The 19,026-nt window shown below is 43.7% G+C and overlaps 1 protein-coding gene and 1 long non-coding RNA gene across 2 annotated transcripts; both read left to right on the forward strand.

The window, feature by feature from the left end:
• The first annotated feature begins 529 nt into the window (after positions 1–529).
• On the forward strand, positions 530–2,091 carry LOC122656840 (GATA transcription factor 1-like). Its single transcript, XM_043851506.1, has 2 exons — positions 530–884; positions 1,358–2,091. The coding sequence occupies exons 1-2, from the start codon at positions 606–608 to the stop codon at positions 1,943–1,945; spliced, it is 867 nt and encodes a 288-aa protein (XP_043707441.1). The 5' UTR covers positions 530–605; the 3' UTR covers positions 1,946–2,091.
• Positions 2,092–3,006: 915 nt separating this feature from the next.
• LOC122656841 lies at positions 3,007–12,804 on the forward strand. Its single transcript, XR_006332179.1, has 3 exons — positions 3,007–3,320; positions 10,202–10,209; positions 12,792–12,804. It is a non-coding gene; the product is annotated as an uncharacterized LOC122656841 (long non-coding RNA).
• The last annotated feature ends 6,222 nt before the right edge of the window (positions 12,805–19,026 follow it).

Below are 19,026 nucleotides of genomic sequence, written 5' to 3' on the forward strand. Positions count from 1 at the left end.
ATTAAAAATCATATTTGTTTTCGTAATGTTGCATACATATTAACATATGGGGCATTGTTCTTTGTGTCGCAGCGTAGGCTGCGCCTAGGCACATGGGGATGAGCACAATGATAACCTTGCCCTCCTAATGGCAGACCCATATGCCTGGGCACAGCCAAAGGTGCAGCACAGAAAACATTCTCCCTCAACATGTATATGTCAAACTGAATCCAAAACGGACCAAAACCAAAATCAACACGATTACAAACCAGTTATAGAAACCGATAAGCACCTGAAACCAAACAAACCGAAACCGGAAAGGAAACTTTTAAAAAGTGTTCTTTTTTTATTTTTTAAATTTAAAAAAAAAACTTTTTTTTCAAGATAGGGCAGAAAAGGGTAAATTGATGTTAAAAAGGGTGAAACGGAGGGGCAAATTGGTAAAGAAGCACAAAAATCGACGTCCCCTCGTTCCCACCCAAAAAACCCTCGCGTCAAAAAGGAGTTATTAGTGATAAACGAAGGCTATCTGGCCAAAGGAAAAAAGCAAGCAGAAGCCATTTTTCCTTCTCTCTTCGTCTGAACTCTTCTGGTTTCATCTTCCGCAGTCTTTCGCTCTCTCAAAGATGGTGTCTTTTGCGGCTGGGTTTCTTGTAGAAGAGCTACTTGACTTCTCTTCAGACATAGGTGAAGAAGACGAGGAAGAAGACAACAAACAGAGCAAGAGCAACACCGCTATGACCACCAACAACAGCTGCAGCAAAGCCCTTTCTTCATCTTCAGCTTTGGCCTTGGACTCCAAACCCACAAACTCTACTACTCATCAAAACTATCAACCACAACATGAAGCACAAACAGTGTTGAACATTTTCGACCCAGATGATGACCGCCACCCTTCCTTACCCGTAAGTGGAACAAAAAATCTTTCCTTTTCCTTTTGCTCCAGCGTTTCTGCCTTTCTTCTTGCCTTCATTCGTAACTGCCCAGTTTGAGTTTAGAGTTTAGACTCGGCCGAGTCGTGCCTTTGTTTTGGCTTTCAATGCTTTGAAAAGCCCACTGACTCGGTTGGAGTCCAAATTCGTTGTAGGTTTCTTCTGGACTCGACCGGGTCAAGGTTGACGCAGCCGAGTTCAATATTCCAAATAAGAGAACAGTAACTCTTTGAAATACCTAATGAGAATCTGAGCTAGAAATTAGAAAGAACCCAAATGAGGTCTGGCCAAAAATGGCAAAATAATGATTTTTAAAAATTTTTTTGGTTGAGTTTTTTTTGTGACTCGTACGAGTTACTGAGTTGAAGCGCCCGAGTGTCTCCGAGTGGACTGCCAGTTTTCACTTGTTGAGTTGTTTCTCGGTTCTGTATTCCCCCTGTACTCAGGAATTTTTAGAAGAAGAACTGGAATGGTTAACAAACGAAGACGCTTTTCCGGCAGTGGAGACATTTGACGACATTTTCCCAGGGAAGCTCAGTAAAGGCACAAAGAACCAGAGCCCTGTCTCGGTGCTTGAGAACAGTAGCAGCAGCGGTAACAGTGGCATTATGAGTTGCTGTGATAGCCTCCGTGTCCCTATGCGAGCCAGGAGCAAGAGGCGGAGGCGGAAAAGTAGTGGGTTCTCAGATATATGGGGTCAGCAATGGTGGTGGTGGTGTGAACCCAAGAACAAGAGTGTTGGAGGAGGAGGAGGAGCAGCAGCAGCAGCAAATGCAACGATAATGGCGACTACAAAATGTTTGCATTGCGGGACTGAGAAGACTCCGCAGTGGCGGGCAGGGCCTTATGGACCAAAGACACTCTGCAACGCATGTGGGGTAAGATACAAGTCTGGCCGGCTCGTGCCGGAGTACCGGCCAGCGAGTAGTCCTTCTTTCTCTAGTAAATTGCATTCAAACTCTCACAGGAAAATATTGGAGATGAGAAGGCTGAAAGAGAAGGAAGTGTTGATTAATTCTATGGATAAAGGATAGAACTTGTATTCTTTTTATTGTTAGATAGATAGAATAGAATTTAGGGATTGCTGTACTGGATATTTGTTTGGATTTTTGTTTCAACATTAAACCAGTTTGAGTAGGGAATTTTAGTGCTTTTCATTTAAATTATGAAGTCCTGTGGGGAGAAAAGAATCTTTTGTTGTAGTATTCGTTTATTCATTGTTCAATTGATACCAGGGAGTGGTTGGAAGTTTTAGATGAGAAGAATGCTGATTGCAGAAATTAGGACTCACTTGTAGTCTTGATTTGCGGATGTGGTCATCTTCGGATGGAGATTGGTAACCTAATTATTGCATTGTGATTGTTGGTTGCAGAAATCAGGAGATCGGTATTGTTGATTGTTGAAGTTGGAGAGAAATTTTTTTGGAGTTATTTGACCATAGTTCAGAATCCTAGATGGAGAAACAAACTTTCATACCCATTTGTTGATGTACAGTAGCCAAAAGGTAAAATGGCTCGATCCCAACCCGAAAATCACATAAGCTTACATTTTTGTTGATTAGGCCCCTTATTTTCTTGGCAAGTATGAACTTTTTTAGTGGCCTGCATTTGATCTCTCAGTTTTAAATATACAAATAGATTTTGAATGACTCAAATGATGCTCAATGTCGATGATTTTGTTGTTTACATTCATGCTTTGCTCCGCAGTTGACTTTACATTTCATATGAGTTTCTGTTGTTGAAAAGGAAAATGCCCTAATATGTATGCTGCCTTTGGATATAAATGGATATTTTATGGTAAGGCTTTAACATCATACTTATATCCATATCCCAAAAGAATCATGGAGTAATTCAATAAACAAGGCATGAGCAAGGAATTATTCTATCGTGGAATTGCAGAATTTAAGGACTCACACGATGATTTAATTATGTTCAGAGATCCTGTGAGATCTGTAGAGATATTGCAACCGACTTCCTACACCCCTCTCTGTCCCCTTTTGTTCTTCTTCTTCCGTTTTTTCTGGTAAAGGCGATATTGCTATTTGTAACTGAAAGTTGATGTTTCATTTTGTTCTGCAGCATCACTGAGGTACTTCATGTGAAATGTTAATGCACAAGGGTGACTACCTTTTCCATTCATTCATAGCTTTTATCTCCTTTTCTTAATTGCTTTCACATGTAATGAGTTCCCTTCCAACTTTGACGAGGCATGCTTCATGTGATTTATGGTAATAATGTGTTTTGTCTTCTCTGATATCTACTTTGAGGTTCCACTGAGAATAAATGGCATCCTTCTCAAATCCCATCTCTGATTATTTTCCTTATAGACTAAAATAAATTGCCTTCTATTTTACAGCATTCAAAAAGCTTTTGTTTGTTGATGGGTTCTTATTGATTTGAATTTGAGAATGTTGTCAAGGCTAGGAAAGGACTTATAAATCTGTGATATTTTTAATTAGATTACAAGGTGCATGCATTACCAGACTTCCGAAGAGCATGTTTAATGCATATTTTGATGGACATTCATTTGCACAACGGAAAAAATTTGAAGTGTAGAAAAGGAATTGGAATGTTCAACAAGTCGAATTATTGCAAATGCTTTCTCTCTACAAAAAGAGAAAGAGTTCCCTCTAAGGGGACCTCTGAAAAGAACAAACAGATTTTCTTTAACTTTTATTGTTCTACTGTGCATTTTTTGCTCAATTGGATTTGTCGAATATCTTTTGATGCAGGATATCAGACAAGCTTTCATTAGCATGCAAGGGGTTTTTTTTTCAACCGGCAAGATATGTTACCCCCACCCCCTTGCAGGAACATCTCAATGCTTATATGTTTTCTATGTTCGGTTGTCAATGTTAAGAAAATTATTGGGCAGGATGAGGGGAGGGAGGAAGAAATTGTGGGAAATAACTGTTTTTTCTTGCCATACCAACTTTGAAAGCTTTTGAATCTTTTTGTTTTTTGGGGTGGAAAAGAAAATATTACACAAAGAAGAAAGAAAGGAGAGTAAGTCATCTGATATAGACAGACTGAGTTTTTCTATCCTGGCCTGCACAGCTAAGTTTATGATCCCTATCCTGTTCTAAGACATGAACATTGGAAAACATCTTAATTACAGACTTAATATCCAAAAGTATTGTAAAGATCTCTCCCATAGCCAGCTACCCATACTCTGCTCCACACAGTCAACAAGATTCTAGTACCCAGTCCAAATTTCTCTGGTTGTGATTTTCTCGCTCTTTGCAGTCCTTCGAGCATTCCCCTTGTTTTTGTTCTTGAGAGCTCCTTGTATAACTAAAATCCAAAGAAACAACAACAATTTGGTTTTTTTACCATGAGCCATGATCGAGGCCCAACCTGCTTATAGAGTAGCTTTAGAGAAACTCTGCTCACATATAATAGTACAAGTACCAGGTAAGAAGAGCTCATGATATTCAGCCAGAGAAAGCTTTTTATTGTTTAAAGAATTTATGCCTCAAATTTGCTATTTTTGTTGCCATTTGAATTGTGGCATGGTTGGAAATCTAACTTGAAATATTTGAAGGTTTGGGGATGTCTAATACAGTTGATTCCCTATCACTTGTACTCTCTTTTAATCTTACTTCAGTCTTTTTTAGATTGTTTGTTGGTTGTGTTCTCTTGCTTGAATCTGAGCCTTTTTTTTCTTCCTTTGTTATCTTTATATTATATGATGATAGTTCTAAGTTGGAATGTAAGGGGACTTGGGTCCCCACCTACCTTGAGTGTGCTAAAGAGGTACATTTCCATAATTAACCCTGACCCTGTTTACCTTTCAAGTTGCTTTCCTTGGATGAGAAGACATATTCGAGATTTTGAGGAAATGTATTGCCTATGGTTTCTGTTCAAGTGTGGGAGCATAAGGTCTTAGTGGAGGTCTATTAGTTAATGAGCATTTAAAGCATGCTCATGGTGTTAATTGGTTTGTATTCCCCACCATCTGTCCCATGACAGAGTAGCTGTTTGAGAGTAACTTTCTTCATTCCGATAATCCTATCTAATATCACCATTTCCTTTCTCCTTATTGGAGATTTCAACCAACTACTTTACCCTGAGGATAAGATTGGGGAAAAGGATTTCAATCCCTAAAACTCTGTTGCATTGGGTCTTTAAAATTTAACTTTTTCTTTTTGACTTAATTGAGAATCTTCAGATCTGCATCCTCTCCAACCACCCATCCAATGGTTGGGAGGATTTAGACACGCATCCCAACAGCTGCCTACATTTGCTAATACCTGATAATGTGTATTCAAATCCTTTCTGCCGTTGGATGGATGGTTGGAGAGGAATTGGAGTTAGAGAAGATCTTTTTCCAAGATCCCTCTTAGGGTCTCGGTGCACATGGTCTAATAGCCAGAAGTCCCCAAATTTAATTAAAGAGACTTTGGAGGGAGGCTTAGCACACCCTCTTTGTTTTATTTTTAATGGAATAATGTTCTTCATCACTACCATTTGTTGGTTTTGATCACAGACCATTTAGTTCTTGAAACCAATGCATGCTACAAATCACATCGAAACTTTTTTTTGCAGGTGTTGCTATCTTTTTGTTAGCCAAATGGTTTAAGTATCCAATGTTTCACCTATTGTATTTGAGATGCCTAAATTGGATTATAATTAATCGATTTAATACAATTTGTTTTGTATTTTCAATTTTACCCTTACAAATAAATTTTTTATGTTTAATATGAAAACCTAATGGAACCCACATCACTGTCCCTTTTTCTTCTTCTTCTTCTTCCTTCAACCCCACTGGCCCCCTTCCCCTGCTGAATTTCGATCGATCAAGGTTTTAAAACTCCAGATTAGGCATTCAATCGGTCTCTATCAATTCAGATTAGAAACCAGTATACATTTTTTTAAGAATCAGGTGAGTATGGGATCGGGAGCCAATCACCCAGAATAGAAGCCCTTTATCCATGAGAAGGTGATTCAAAATCTTTATAAGTATAAAGAAAAGCCCTGTGCTTTACTAGCACAATGCTGCTATATAGGGCTCAAATAAGCAAGTGATACCGCGAACAGCAGCCCCTTCCCGGATTTCATCTCCTAGAGCACCGTCAAGACTTCTGCTCCGACTGCGCCTACGCCAAAGGAGGCAATAGCGTGCATACTACTCCACTCCTACTCTCCTTCCATATGCCTCTCCACACACCCCCCTCCTCTGATTCTGATTTTTTTCAAAATCTTGGGATCGATTACGATTCAAACATTGTACTGGGAGGTGACATTGGTGCGGCTTGTATAGGGGAGGGGGCCGGTGGTGGTGGTGGGTATGAGAATAAGAGGAGGGGATGTTGATGTGGGTCCCATTAGAATTTTATATTAAAAAATAAAAAAATTATTTGCAAGGGTAAAGCTTAAAATAGAAAACAAATTGAGTAAATCAGTTAATTATAATCTAATTTAGGTATTCTAAACACAATATGTGAAACGTTGAATACCTAAACTACAATTTGTCAAAACCTTAGGTAAACTGGCTGCTATTTACCCAAAATAATATAAAGTATGAAACTGACACATGAGATTATGTCTAAAATTAATGAAATTCAAGTACCCTTAATTGGTTTACTTGAAGTTTAAGAGATGTTTTGATTTAAAAAATCTAGACATATGTTTTAGAGGGGGTCGCAATACAACTATTCAAGGTACCCCAAGGGGTCAGTTCAGTTGGCAAAAGACCAACTCCTCAAATAACGAGTGATTCCTCACTGAGTTTATAAAAGGAGAGTGCTCTCTCTATGAAAATCTTCGTATGTCTCACTTCCCGAAGAGAGGGACCTTTCCTTCTTTCTTCGTTCTTTTGCGATAAGAATGTTCCGATCATGAGTTCAAACCACCTTGGAGCCTATCCCCATCCTCTATCCCCCCCCCCCCCCCTATTAAGGCTCTCCAATTCCTAAAAAAGAAAAAACTATACAAGGTTCTACCACTTCCTCAATAAAATGAACCATTGTGCTAGGGTTGTTGATTATGTTAAAGATTGTAAAGAAAATCTTGTCTCTGACCCTTTCTCTATTTCTATGATATTTGGTTCACATTTTAGTTTGATTTTCTTTACATCTAATCCTAGAGATCCCTAGTTTGTGGAAGTTATATTTGACCCTGATACGCCATAATTTGTACTTCAAATCCTGACCTTACACGTGGCCCTCTCAGGTTCGCAAACAAGAGGAAGTTGGAAGCATGCTTGGAGAATCCCACGCGCATGATGGTTATGAAGCTAGGGCCACTACGGCAGTTACGTAACTACAAAGAAAAGGCCCCACATGCATTAAGAATCCCCGAAATCCCAAGATTTGGGGGGGGGGATCACAACTAGAATGGGAGTTTCCTAAATCCGTGCACCCAGAAAAGAAAACTATTAAAACGGGACGAATTGCTCAAGATCCAATCCATCACTATAAATTAAGGGCTTAGACCCTCATGTAAGGACACTCAATATTCAGCATTCAAGGATCAATAAAGAAAGCATATTACTTCGCAGTCTCATCTCCGTTATTCTCAATTCCACCTAGTTTCTACACTAGCATATTAGTTGTGTTGCCGGTAGATTTCTCTCCGGCAGAAATCTTTGTACAACATTTGGCGCCGTCTGTGGGAACGGAGAGCGAAGACCTACGAAGATCCCACTATGACCAACATAAGAAACTAGTCGAGGATCACTCGATCCGTCGCGGCGGAGGCAGCTATTCCTCCTCCAGGACCTTTTGCCGCTGGTCAAGGAGGAGCCTTAGCCCGTCCAACTGCTTCCCGGTAAGAAGGTGAAGATCCTATCCTAGAAAACTAGGAGCTATCGCGCCAGGAGGAGTCTCAACCAAGGCTCCCAGGGGACCCACCATGCTACGTAACAGTGGAACAGTTTGACGTAATGCAGGCCCGTTGGGATGACAAGATGGAGCAGATGTTGGAGATGCAGCGCGGTCTCCTACAGGGGATTCCCATACCCCCACCTCCACCGCCGAACGGAGAAAGATCTCATTCCCCGGAGCATAGTGAGAACCATAGCAATGCAAACAACACCCGACGAAAGAACAACAAGATACAGGGAAATGCCAAGAATCAAGATTCACATATGACGAAGGTTGAGCAAGCCCTGAACGACAAAGTCTTGGAACTCTAAGACCAAATTTAAGAAGTCATAAGGGGAAAGAACCAGGCCCCAATTCATAACTTTCACTTCACTACGGATTTAGCGTTCACTAATGAAGTACGGTTCAAGCCCCTCCCAAAAGGGTTCAAGGTGCCAACCATAGAGCAATATGCTGGCACCACGGATCCAGAGGATCACTTGGAAACTTTAAAGTCCCTCATGTTCTTTCAAGGCGCTTCAAACGCTATAATGTGCAGAGCTTTCCCCTCTACCCTGAAGGAAGCGGCGCAACAGTGGTTCTCTCAGCTCCCTCCACGATCTCTCTCCAATTTCACAGATCTGGGGCGGGCCTTCTTGGCCCACTTTGTGAGCAATAGAGTTCACAAGAAGACAGCCGCCAATCTCCTGGCCATAAAGCAGCGCCTCGACGAATCCATCAGGGGTTTTCTTACAAGGTTCAATAAAGAAGCCCTGGAGGTACGAAACTTGGACCAAGTGATGAAGTTCCAGGCGTTGCGTAGCGGAATTTGAGATGTCGAGATGAAAAAGTCCTTAATCATGGACGAACCAGGAGACATGTATGAGTTGTTCTCAGGATGTGAAAAGTATATCAACTTGGCCGAAGTTCTTGCGGCCGAGAAAGAAGATAAAATCGAGAAGAAAGCTCAGGAAAAGAAGGAGGAGACCCCCCGAGAAGTTGGTGCAAAGCGCAGTCGAGAAGACAAGGATGGCAAAAAAAAGAAAGATGATAGGAAAGCCTGGGTCCCCAAAGCTGTAGATTTGGAATCCGAGTCGGTTTATACGGCCCTGACTCATAACCGAGCACATATATTGAATGAAATTAAGGACTAGGTAACCTTGCGGTGGCCCGCCAAGATGGTCAAGCCAGCGCATGAGCGCAACAAGAACAAGTACTGTCGCTTTCATCAAGACCACGGTCACAATACCGAAGAGTGCAGACAACTGAAGGATGAGATAGAGGCTCTCATCCAAAGAGGACGCCTAGGCCGATTAGTCAAGAAAGAAGGGAACGACCGGAGGTCAGACTATCGTGCTCAGGAGCCAGAGGGAAGATAAAGATCACCCCCCAGAGCTGATAAAGAGGACCTACACCGAGGTAAGCCCCATACCGAGAATGTACCCCTGAGGGAAATAACAACCATATTTGGTGGGTCTGGCATGGGAGGAGAAACCTCAAATTCCCGAAATCAACATGCCCGAAATGTGCTCCAAATAGAGGCAACAGTCAAAAGGAGGAGAATTGATTATCACATAACCTTCTCCGATGAAGATCTGAAGGATATTCAATCTCCCCATGATGATGCCTTGGTGATCAAGATTGTTATCGCCAACTGCACGGTAGGGAGGATCCTGGTGGACAATGGGAGTTCAGTTGACATCCTATACTATGATGCATTCAAAAAGATGCTCCTAAAACCTGAGATGCTGAAAAGAGTGGAGTCTCCTCTATACGGTTTCAATGGGGCCCTAGTACAAGTGAAAGGATCCATTGAGCTACTGGTTACCGTGGGGACAGAACCCTCTCTACGGTGATGATGAACTTCCTAGTAGTAAAGGTGAATTCCACGTATAATGGAATATTGGGGTGGCCAGGACTCAATGCACTGCAGGCGGTGGTCTCAACTCCATACCTAGTGATGAAATTCCTAACTGACCATGGGGTAGGGGAATGCCGAGGAAGCCAGGTGGCGGCCCGTCGCTGCTATGAAGGATACCTGGGAACCAAAGGAAAGGAGCCACAAATGCATCTAATTAATTTGGATGACAATCGAGATATCGGTGAGCAGGAAAGGAGTGAGCCAGCCGAGGAGTTGGTCCCTGTGGAGATAGTAGAAGGGGACGCGAAGCGCACCGGCCATATAGGCGCAGGCCTGAACGGCGAAAGAAAAACCGCCCTCATAAACTTCTTGAGAACAAACGCATACGTATTCGCCTGGTCAGCCGCTGACATACCAGGGATAGATAGAAAAATAGCCAAACACAGGCTCAGTGTATACCCCATTGCCAAGCCGATGTTCCAGAAGAAAAGAACTTTTGCTCCTGAGCGACAAGAAAAAGTGATCGAGGAGGTAACCAATCTGCTTGAGGCCGGCTTCATCAAGGAGGCTATCTATCCAGAATGGCTCTCCAATGTTGTAATGGTGCCCAAGCCAAATGGCAAGTGGTGAATGTGTATTGATTTTACAGATCTGAATAAAGTTTGCCTTAAAGACTACTACCCTTTGCCTCGTATTGATTTATTGATAAACACCACGGCAGGCCATGAAATGCTTTCTTTCATGGATGCCTACTCAGGGTATAATCAGATCAGGATGTATGAGCCTGATATATTGAAAACTTCTTTTATTGCGAGGAGGGATACATACTGTTATATTCGCATGCCTTTCGGATTAAAGAATGGCGTAGCTTCCTACCAGCGCTTGATAAATTACCTTTTCAGGCACCAAATAGGACGCAATATGGAAGTATATGTAGATGATATGCTGGTAAAGAGCTTGAAAGCACAAGATCACATTGCAGATTTGAATGAGGCATTCCAGGTCTTTAGAGAAAGCAAGATGAAGTTGAACCCAGCCAAATGCGCCTTTGGGGTCACATCAGGAAAATTCCTCGGTTTCATGGTCTCAAGAAGAGGGATAGAGGCAAACCTTGCAAAGATTAAGGCTATACTAGAGATGCGTCCACCTGGAAGAGTTAAGGAATTACAAGAACTCACGGGAAGAATAGCAGCTCTTGGGAGATTTATCTCGACTTCGGGGGACCGTTGTTTACCTTTCTTTAAGGCTCTGAAGAACCAAGCAAGAGAGCGGGAGACCAAAGGGGTCAAGCTCACCTTTAAATGGATCGAAGAATGCCAGATAGCCTTCACCGAACTAAAAAGATATATGGTGCAGCCACCTCTTCTGTCCAAGCCGAAACCAGGGGACACATTACAATTGTACTTGGCCATTACCACTATTGCAGTCAGTGCGGTATTGGTCCGAGGAGACGGGCAGGCCCAAAAACCGGTATATTATGTCAGCAAGGTACTCCTGGACGCCGAAACCAAGTATAGTAGTGTGGAGAAATATGCATACGCGTTGGTTACGGCGGCTCAAAAGTTAAGGCTATATTTCCAAGCTTATACCATTGAGGTGATCACCAACTAGCCTTTGAAGAAGATATTGGCCAAACCTGACCACTCATGAAGGCTAGTAGTGTGGTGTGTAGAGTTGGGAGAGTTCGATATCCGATACAAGCCTCGAACTGCCATAAAGGCACAGACCTTAGCGGATTTTATGGTGGAGTGCACACTCCCTGAAGAAGAAATCCCCACCACCGCAGAACCTGAAGAAGTTGTAGAAGAGTGGACACTGTATGTGGATGGTTCATCCAGTGCACAAGGGTGCGGGGCAAGATTGATACTAACCAGCCTTGGAGGGTTCCTTGCGCAGTACGCGCTGAGGTTTGAGTTCCAGACAACCAATAATGGGGCCGAATATGAAGCCCTGATTGTAGGACTAAAACTGGCACAAAGTTTGATGGTAAAGTGTATCACCGTCCACAATGATTCACAACTGATAGTTAATCAAGTCAAAGGGGAGTATGAGGCAAAAGAATCGCGTATGGCACAGTACCTGAGCAGAGTGTAGGACTTGATCACGAAATTCAGCCATTTTGAGATACTTCAGGTACCCCGGACACAAAATGCATCTGCAGATGCCCTCTCTAGGCTAGCCACCTCAGATTTTCAAGACGTGGGCAAAACATTATACCTAGATGTGCTCGGTACTCCGAGCATAGAACAATCTGAGAAAATAATACCAATCGAGGTGGAACCTTGTTGGATAGACCCTTTAGTCAACTACCTCCAGGAGGGCATACTGCCCACTGACAAGGAAGAAGCAAAGAAAGTCAGAATGAGGGCCGTAAGGTACACAATAATAGGGGGAACACTATATAAAAAGGCATACGCAATGCCCTATTTAAAGTGTCTCTGACCATCTGAAGCAGAGTATGTTCTGCGTGAGATACACATAAGCATTTTTGGACAACACTTGGGGGGCATGGCACTCGCCCATAAGGTCATAAGTCAAGGGTACTTTTGGCCGTATCTTCGCAAAGAAGCAATAAGTTTTGCCCGCAAATGCCTGAAATGCTAGAAGTTTGCACCCATCACGCGCCAACCTACAACGGAGCTCACTTCAATTTCAAGCCCATTGCCCTTCGTACAGTGGGGAATGGACATACTGGGACCCTTCCCCAAGGCATCTGGAGGCAGACAACTTGTGGTGGTGGCCGTGGACTATTTCACCAAGTGGGTAGAAGCAGAAGCTTTGGCAATAATCACCGCGCAAAGGTTTGGAAATTCTTCCTTCAATCAGTTTTCTATAGGTATGGAATCTTGAGAACCCTCATTACTGACAATGGAAAGCAGTTTGAGCAAAAGTTCAAGGAATTTAGTGACCAATATGAAATTCAGCTAAGAAAGACCTCAATAGCCCACCCCCAATCCAATGGGATGGCAAAAGTAATGAACAAAATTCTATTAGATGGAATCAAGAAGAAACTGGAAATGACCAAAGGATTATGGGTGGAGGAACTGCCTAACATTCTATGGGCATACTGGACAACCACGAGGTTGGCAACTGGCGAAATACCCTTCATGCTGGCATATGGAATAGAAGCAGTACTCCCTATGGAGATAGGAGAAATCTAGCTGAGGGTGCAATTCTATGATCCTGAGGTTAACGATGAAAAATTAAGAATAAGCTGAGATATGTTGGAGGAAATCAGAGAAACAGCTCGGGTAAGGAATGCAGTACACCAACAACGAACAACACGCCACTACAACACAAAGCTGAAAGCTAGAAGGTTCCACCAGGGAGAGCTAGTCCTATGCAAGGTAGAAGCCTCAGACTCGAGATCCATGGGAAAGTTATCACCCAACTGGGAAAGACCATACAGAATCTCCAAACAAGTGGCATCAGGAGCGTATCATCTGGAGACCCTGGAGGGGGTACCAATACCACGATCCTGGAATGCAGAGAACTTGCAAAAATTTTATCAATAAAGTAATCAACATAATGGTTAGTTGCACCATAGGGGTGTTTCCCCAATCAAAGGCGATGGTCACCCGACCATAATAATGAGTTGCACCACAGGGGAGTTTTCCCAATCAAAGGCGATGGTCATCCGACCATAATGGTGAGTTGCACCATAAGGGTGTTACCCCAAATCAAAGGTGATGGTCACCGGACCATAATGGTGAGTTGCACCATAGGGGCATTTTCTCAATCAAAGGTGATGGTCACCCGACCATAATGGTGAGTTACACCGTAGGGGCGTTTTCCTAAATCAAAGGCGATGGACACCCGACCATAATGGTGAGTTATACCATAGGGGCGTTTCCCCAATCAAATGCGATGGTCAATCGACCATAATGGTGAGTTGCACCATAGGGGCGTTTTCTCAAATCAAAGGCGATGGTCACCCGACCATAATGGTGAGTTACACCATAGGAGCGTTTTTCCAATCAAAGGCGATGGTCACCCGACCATAATGGTGAGTTGTACCATAGGGGCATTTTTCCAAATCAAAGGCGATGGTTACCCGACCATAATGGTGAGTTGTACTATAGGGGCATTTCTCCAATCAAAGGTGATGGTCATCCGACCATAATGGTGAGTTGCACTATAGGGACATTTCCCCAAATTAAAGGCAATGGTCACCTGACCATAATGGTGAGTTGCACCATAGGGGCATTTTCCCAATCAAATGCGATGGTCATGCGACCATAATGGTGAGTTGCATTATAGGGCCGTTTTCCCAAATCAAAGGCGATGGTCACCCGACCATAATGGTGAGTTACACCATAGGAGCGTTTTCCTAATCAAAGGCGATAGTCACCTGACCATAATGGTGAGTTACACTATAGGGGCGTTTCCCAAAATCAAAGGCAATGGTCACCCGACCATAATGGTGAGTTGCATCATAGGGGCGTTTCCCTAATCAAAGTCAACGGTCATCCGACCATGGAGATAAGCACGAAATAGGAATATAAAGCCAAACTACACAAAAATAATGTATGTAAAGGAAGTATACAAGAAAAATTGCTCGGATAACGAGATTCTTTTATTAGTATTTCAGTCTACAAGTACAAGTATTCCATGACTCAGGTACAAGTTTACAAAGCAGTCACAACTTTTAAATACAAGTACACATTGAGGTTTACAAGTACCCACATGAAGCTATGCTCGATTTTAGAACAAGTTCTCCGAAAGGAGAAAACGTGGCAAACTAATAGGGCGACTACACCAATAGGAGAAAACCATCTTTGTGCTCCCGAACAGAAGAAGGTTGATGAAAATTAAGCGCCGGGGGTCGCGAAGTGTGAGACAGGGGTAGCATTAACAACAGCATCACACAGAGCGATACTGAACTCGGCATTCGTGATGCAATACCACCTGCTCCAAAGCAATCCCGAGAATCAAAAGCCAACTGCCTTGCTAAATGGGATTCACCATCAGCGCACTAAAACACCAAAATAGCCCCGTTACTACTCTTCTCAACCCACAGGAAGTGAGGAGCCCGAAGAGCACTGGGCATATCACTGGCTTCTTGTTCCCCAGCGCATTAACAGTTCCACACCACCACCCACCAAATACGTTAACAGTGGAGTCGGCAGGAAGCACCCTCCTCAAGATTCTCCACCTCACTGATGCAACATTCCCTCTCCAAAGAGTTGGCAAAGGGAAGGCACACAGAGAGGGACCCTCACGGCCCGTCAACCCAAAAGACACTGCGTGTCGATTGAGGATCGAAGCTGTGAAGGCCAATGTCGATTGAAGATTGAAGTCGAAAGTAGCACTTCTAAGATGGTAAACCTTAAAAAACATGCAACCTCTGCATCTAAGAATACAACGACAACCAAAACACCATAAGAAGCACAGAATTTCTACGTAACGGCAACAGAAAGACAACATTGAAGAACCCATATTTCTGTGGGAAGCAAAAGAGTGAAGGATACCAGCCCTATTTATAGAGCAAAATGAAGGTTCGAAGGCGAAAGAGAATATTAAGGGAACAATTACCCCACTTAATGGGAAGTTACACCCAGGGCCACGTGCTCCAACCCCAATGGACAAACACTTCTCCAAAAATTGGAAGGGGTGCGAGTACCCAGACAACGATTCGGCTTCTGCGCCAGTTCCATTAATGATAAGGTATGTGAAACATCAGTCAAATAAGGAAACAATAAATGTTAGCGTGGGGAATCTACAAAAAATATCTGAAAAAAGATCCACGCCATAAGGAGTATTTACGCCAGAGAGAAGGACAAACGTCACCAGAAGCTAAAGAAAAAGAAAGATTTGACAACTCAAGGAAAGAAAAACCAAGTGACGCAGATTCAATTAATACCGAGCATAAAGCAAAATCGACCATATACATCAGAGGGGCAAAAACCGTTGCCCGAGATACAACAACTGCAGTTACAGGTATGTGAGCTCAGGACGAGGTGGATTAGGGGGCAAAGGCCCTGGAATGTTCTGTGGAGGAGGAAAGAAAGGTATGGACAGTGCTAAGGGGTCAAGTACAACCTCCCATGCTGGAACACAAGGGTCAAAACCCAATCTTATCTTCCCCCAATTAAAATAGGGGGCAACATCCTTCACCCGATTATATAGGCGTTGAGCGCCTTCCAAAGCCTTAACTTTCGTAGAAATGCTTAAATGCAGGCGATTGAACCACATGGTTGATCGTGAGGTTCGCCATAGCATATTTCTCAGCCCAGAGATAGTCATTGACGTTGTCCACAATATCCTGAGCAAACTCCCGCCTGGTCAGTAGATCTTCCTCCCAGCGCTCAAGGGACTTATGATACTCCAATTTTGCTTCCAATTGAGAATTACGCTCCCTCAGTATAGCATTAACTTTGTCATATGCTTCTATCCGAGATTGTAATTCCTTCTCACGCTCCGAAGCTTCCTGACCCATGATACTGGGCAAGGGAGAATGATCCTAGGCAAAAAAGGGGTAAGGCGTCATGGTTGGATATGTAACAAGACAAAGAAATCCAAAATAGCAAATAAAACCCATGGCCATTTTCCATTATCTGAAGTGCGCGGGATTACAAAAAAAAAAAAAAAAAAAAACAACAAAGAACAACACAATAGCAGATGACGGAATAGAGAAATTAAACCACAGGGGTGTCTACAGCATTTTTGGAGGTCAGGAGGGCAACTAGTGTGGTTGACGGGGCTGGGGGAGGATTCTCCTCTCCCTGCTTGACACTCTGCATAATACTTTGCTCAGGGGCAGTCTCAGAAGGAAACCACTGCCTGGCTGGCAGTAGCTCCTCCAGGGCTGACCAAAGAGCTTTGCCCACTGGCCTCATTGAGGGGCATCTGAGGAGTCATAAAAGAAGATGGACGAAGAATGTCCGACTTTCCAACCGAAGAGGCAGGCTTGTAGGCGCCCAACTCTAACCACATAAGCATATGTTCCACTTCAGACATCCCCTGGAAGTTGAAGTCCGGTTGCCTCTCCTTCACTTGAACCCAGATGGAGTGAGCAGTCTTCAGCATAGCCAGAGAAGTCGTCGCCATGTGATTAACCCTGCAAGCTTCGGATTCAAGATATTCATTGATGGCCTTGGCTCCAGCATCATTAACTTGAACCTTCAGGCTATCAATCTCAACCTGCAGTTCACGGAGCAGTTGTTTCTTCTCGACCAACTTCTTTTTTACCTTCCCATAAGAGGTCGCAAAAGATTGGACTTGCCCCTCCGCCTTCGCCAGACTCTCCTGAGTGGCCGCCAGCGCTTTCATTGTGAAATCTTTTTTTGCCCTCAGAGTGGTTAACTCGCTATTCAAGAGAGAGGTCTATTCATCGTTGTACCTGACAGCCTTCCTCAACTCCGTCATTTCCTTCTTGGATTCCTGGTATACCGAGGCGACCTTCCTCTTACGCTCCACCAACTCTGAAGCAAAAGCCAAAGCCTAAAATGGAGAGAGAATGAGGGTCAACAAGCAGGGAGAAACAAGTAGGAGTACAAATTGAGGAAAGAACGTCACTTCATAGGCCCGTGCAAGGGAGGATTTCTCCAATGTCTCATCGGACATCTCAGAAAGCCAGTCCTGGTCTGCTGGGGCAATGCAATTCAGAGCCATATTCTCGGCAGCCGTAATATTTCCAATCACCCTCTGGTCGTTGCTAATGGACCATTGGGGAACGAACACTTCGAGGTTGGCCTTGCCTTTGCCCTTATCCCTCTTGGTATTATTAGGGGGAAGAAGACCTTTCAAGACCGTGGAGGACCCCTCCTCCCGAGAAACCAAGCCCGAGCCAAGAGTCTTCTCTCTACCCGAGGAAGCTTCTACAACTTTTGCATCTCGGGGAGGTGCGGGGGGAAGCTTAAACGATCCTTTCTTCGAGGAATCCTTGCCCAGCTCGGTGGGGGGCGCTTTTCTCTTCTTGCTCTTATCCAAGGGGACAAGAACTTTATCCCCGAAAACTTAAAGATCTTCCTTCTCTATGAATGACGCAAGGGAACCTAAAGGAAACTCCACTGCAGCCAATAAAAGGAAAGTATCAAACAAAGAAAAGGTTATAATACAACCTGAAACACCCTGGCAAGGGGGAAGGGAGGAGCTCCTGAGATGGTCACCCCGCTCTAGCTCGCCCATATCTTGGACATCAATAACCTCTGCTTTGATGCGACTCCTATCAGCTATCATCTCCTCCAAAGTCACCTGATCCTTGGAGTCTAAGGGTGGAATTTTGTTCCCAGCCGTGGTATCAGGGTAACTCCATGCGGTGGGATACCTAGGCCCCTCATAAACTGCCCAGAAAAACCTCTGCTTCATACCATGGTTGGACAATGGCAAAGAATCCACTACAAATACACCACGTTGGCGAAAATAGTACCACCTGGGGTGACCGCTATTTTGATTCAAGGTAAAACACCCGATGAATAGGGCAGGGGAAGGGCGTCTCCGTAGCCGAGAGCACTTGATTAAAAGGCTCCCACACACCTCCAGCCATTGGGAACCAGTTGGCTGGGAGCTATCTTATAGTGCCTGAGGAGTCGACCCACAAAAGGAGAAAAGGGATATTGAAGCCCAGCTTCAAAGGCATCAAGGATAAACCCAACCTCCCGGGGTCGTGGCTGATTCAATCTATCTTTGGGAGAGGGAACTCTGAGAACAACCCCCTCAGGAATCGCATAGACATTTCAGATCTCCAAAAGGTTATAATCAGTCAGAATGGAAGGAATCTCGTCAACCCCTTTGCTAATGGTAGGATCCTGTTGCGGTTGTCGAACTCGATAACCCCTTCTCCCTAGCTGTTTCATGGAGTCAAGGCTGGAGGTGCTGGCAAACACACCAGTGGAGCTCCGAGGAACAAACGTTGAGATCCTAAAACTTGCGCCTCCAGCTAGGGGCGATCGAGGGGAGATTCCCTAGTTTCCTTCCTGGGCGACACCGTGGAATAATCTCTCACCCTTGTCTAACATGGATTTTACCTCTATGTCATCTTTGAAGGAAGAACTTCTCTTGGATTTCCCCATTTCCCCGAAGCGGATATAAAAGGAAGAAAAAGGAAATGCAGATAAAAAAGAGGAGGAAGAGAGAGAAGCACTTACTTGGGACGAAGAAGATTACGGTTGAAGGAGAAAGGAGGCACAGAACGATGCTATGGCAAAACTCGAAGAAATATCTTTGGCATAAGTGCTTGGAGACGATGAGATGTGAAAATTAAAGAAGGCTGAAACATTTTATACCCTTGAGGACACCCTCGTAACTCCTGTTAGATCCAACTGTTCAATTATTTTCGACGAACCAGATGACAGGGAGAGGAAGGGACCTAGACCTCGAAGGAAGAGCATCATCATCAAAGAATACCGAAAAAACAAGGAAGTTTAAAAATTAAACTTTATAACGCCCCATCAATCTCCTCTCAAAGGCGCGAAAAGCGACAGATATTTTGCTCCCATGTGCTAACA

The sequence above is a fragment of the Telopea speciosissima genome, chromosome 3 (genome assembly GCF_018873765.1).
Source record: "Telopea speciosissima isolate NSW1024214 ecotype Mountain lineage chromosome 3, Tspe_v1, whole genome shotgun sequence".
Lineage (NCBI taxonomy): Eukaryota > Viridiplantae > Streptophyta > Magnoliopsida > Proteales > Proteaceae > Telopea > Telopea speciosissima.

Coding starts and splice junctions, on each gene's coding strand:
- LOC122656840 (XM_043851506.1), top strand. CDS start 606: ATGGTGTCTTTTGCGGCTGGGTTTCTTGTAGAAGAGCTACTTGACTTC. Junction 885..1,357: donor ACCGCCACCCTTCCTTACCC/GTAAGTGGAACA, acceptor CCCTGTACTCAG/GAATTTTTAGAAGAAGAACT.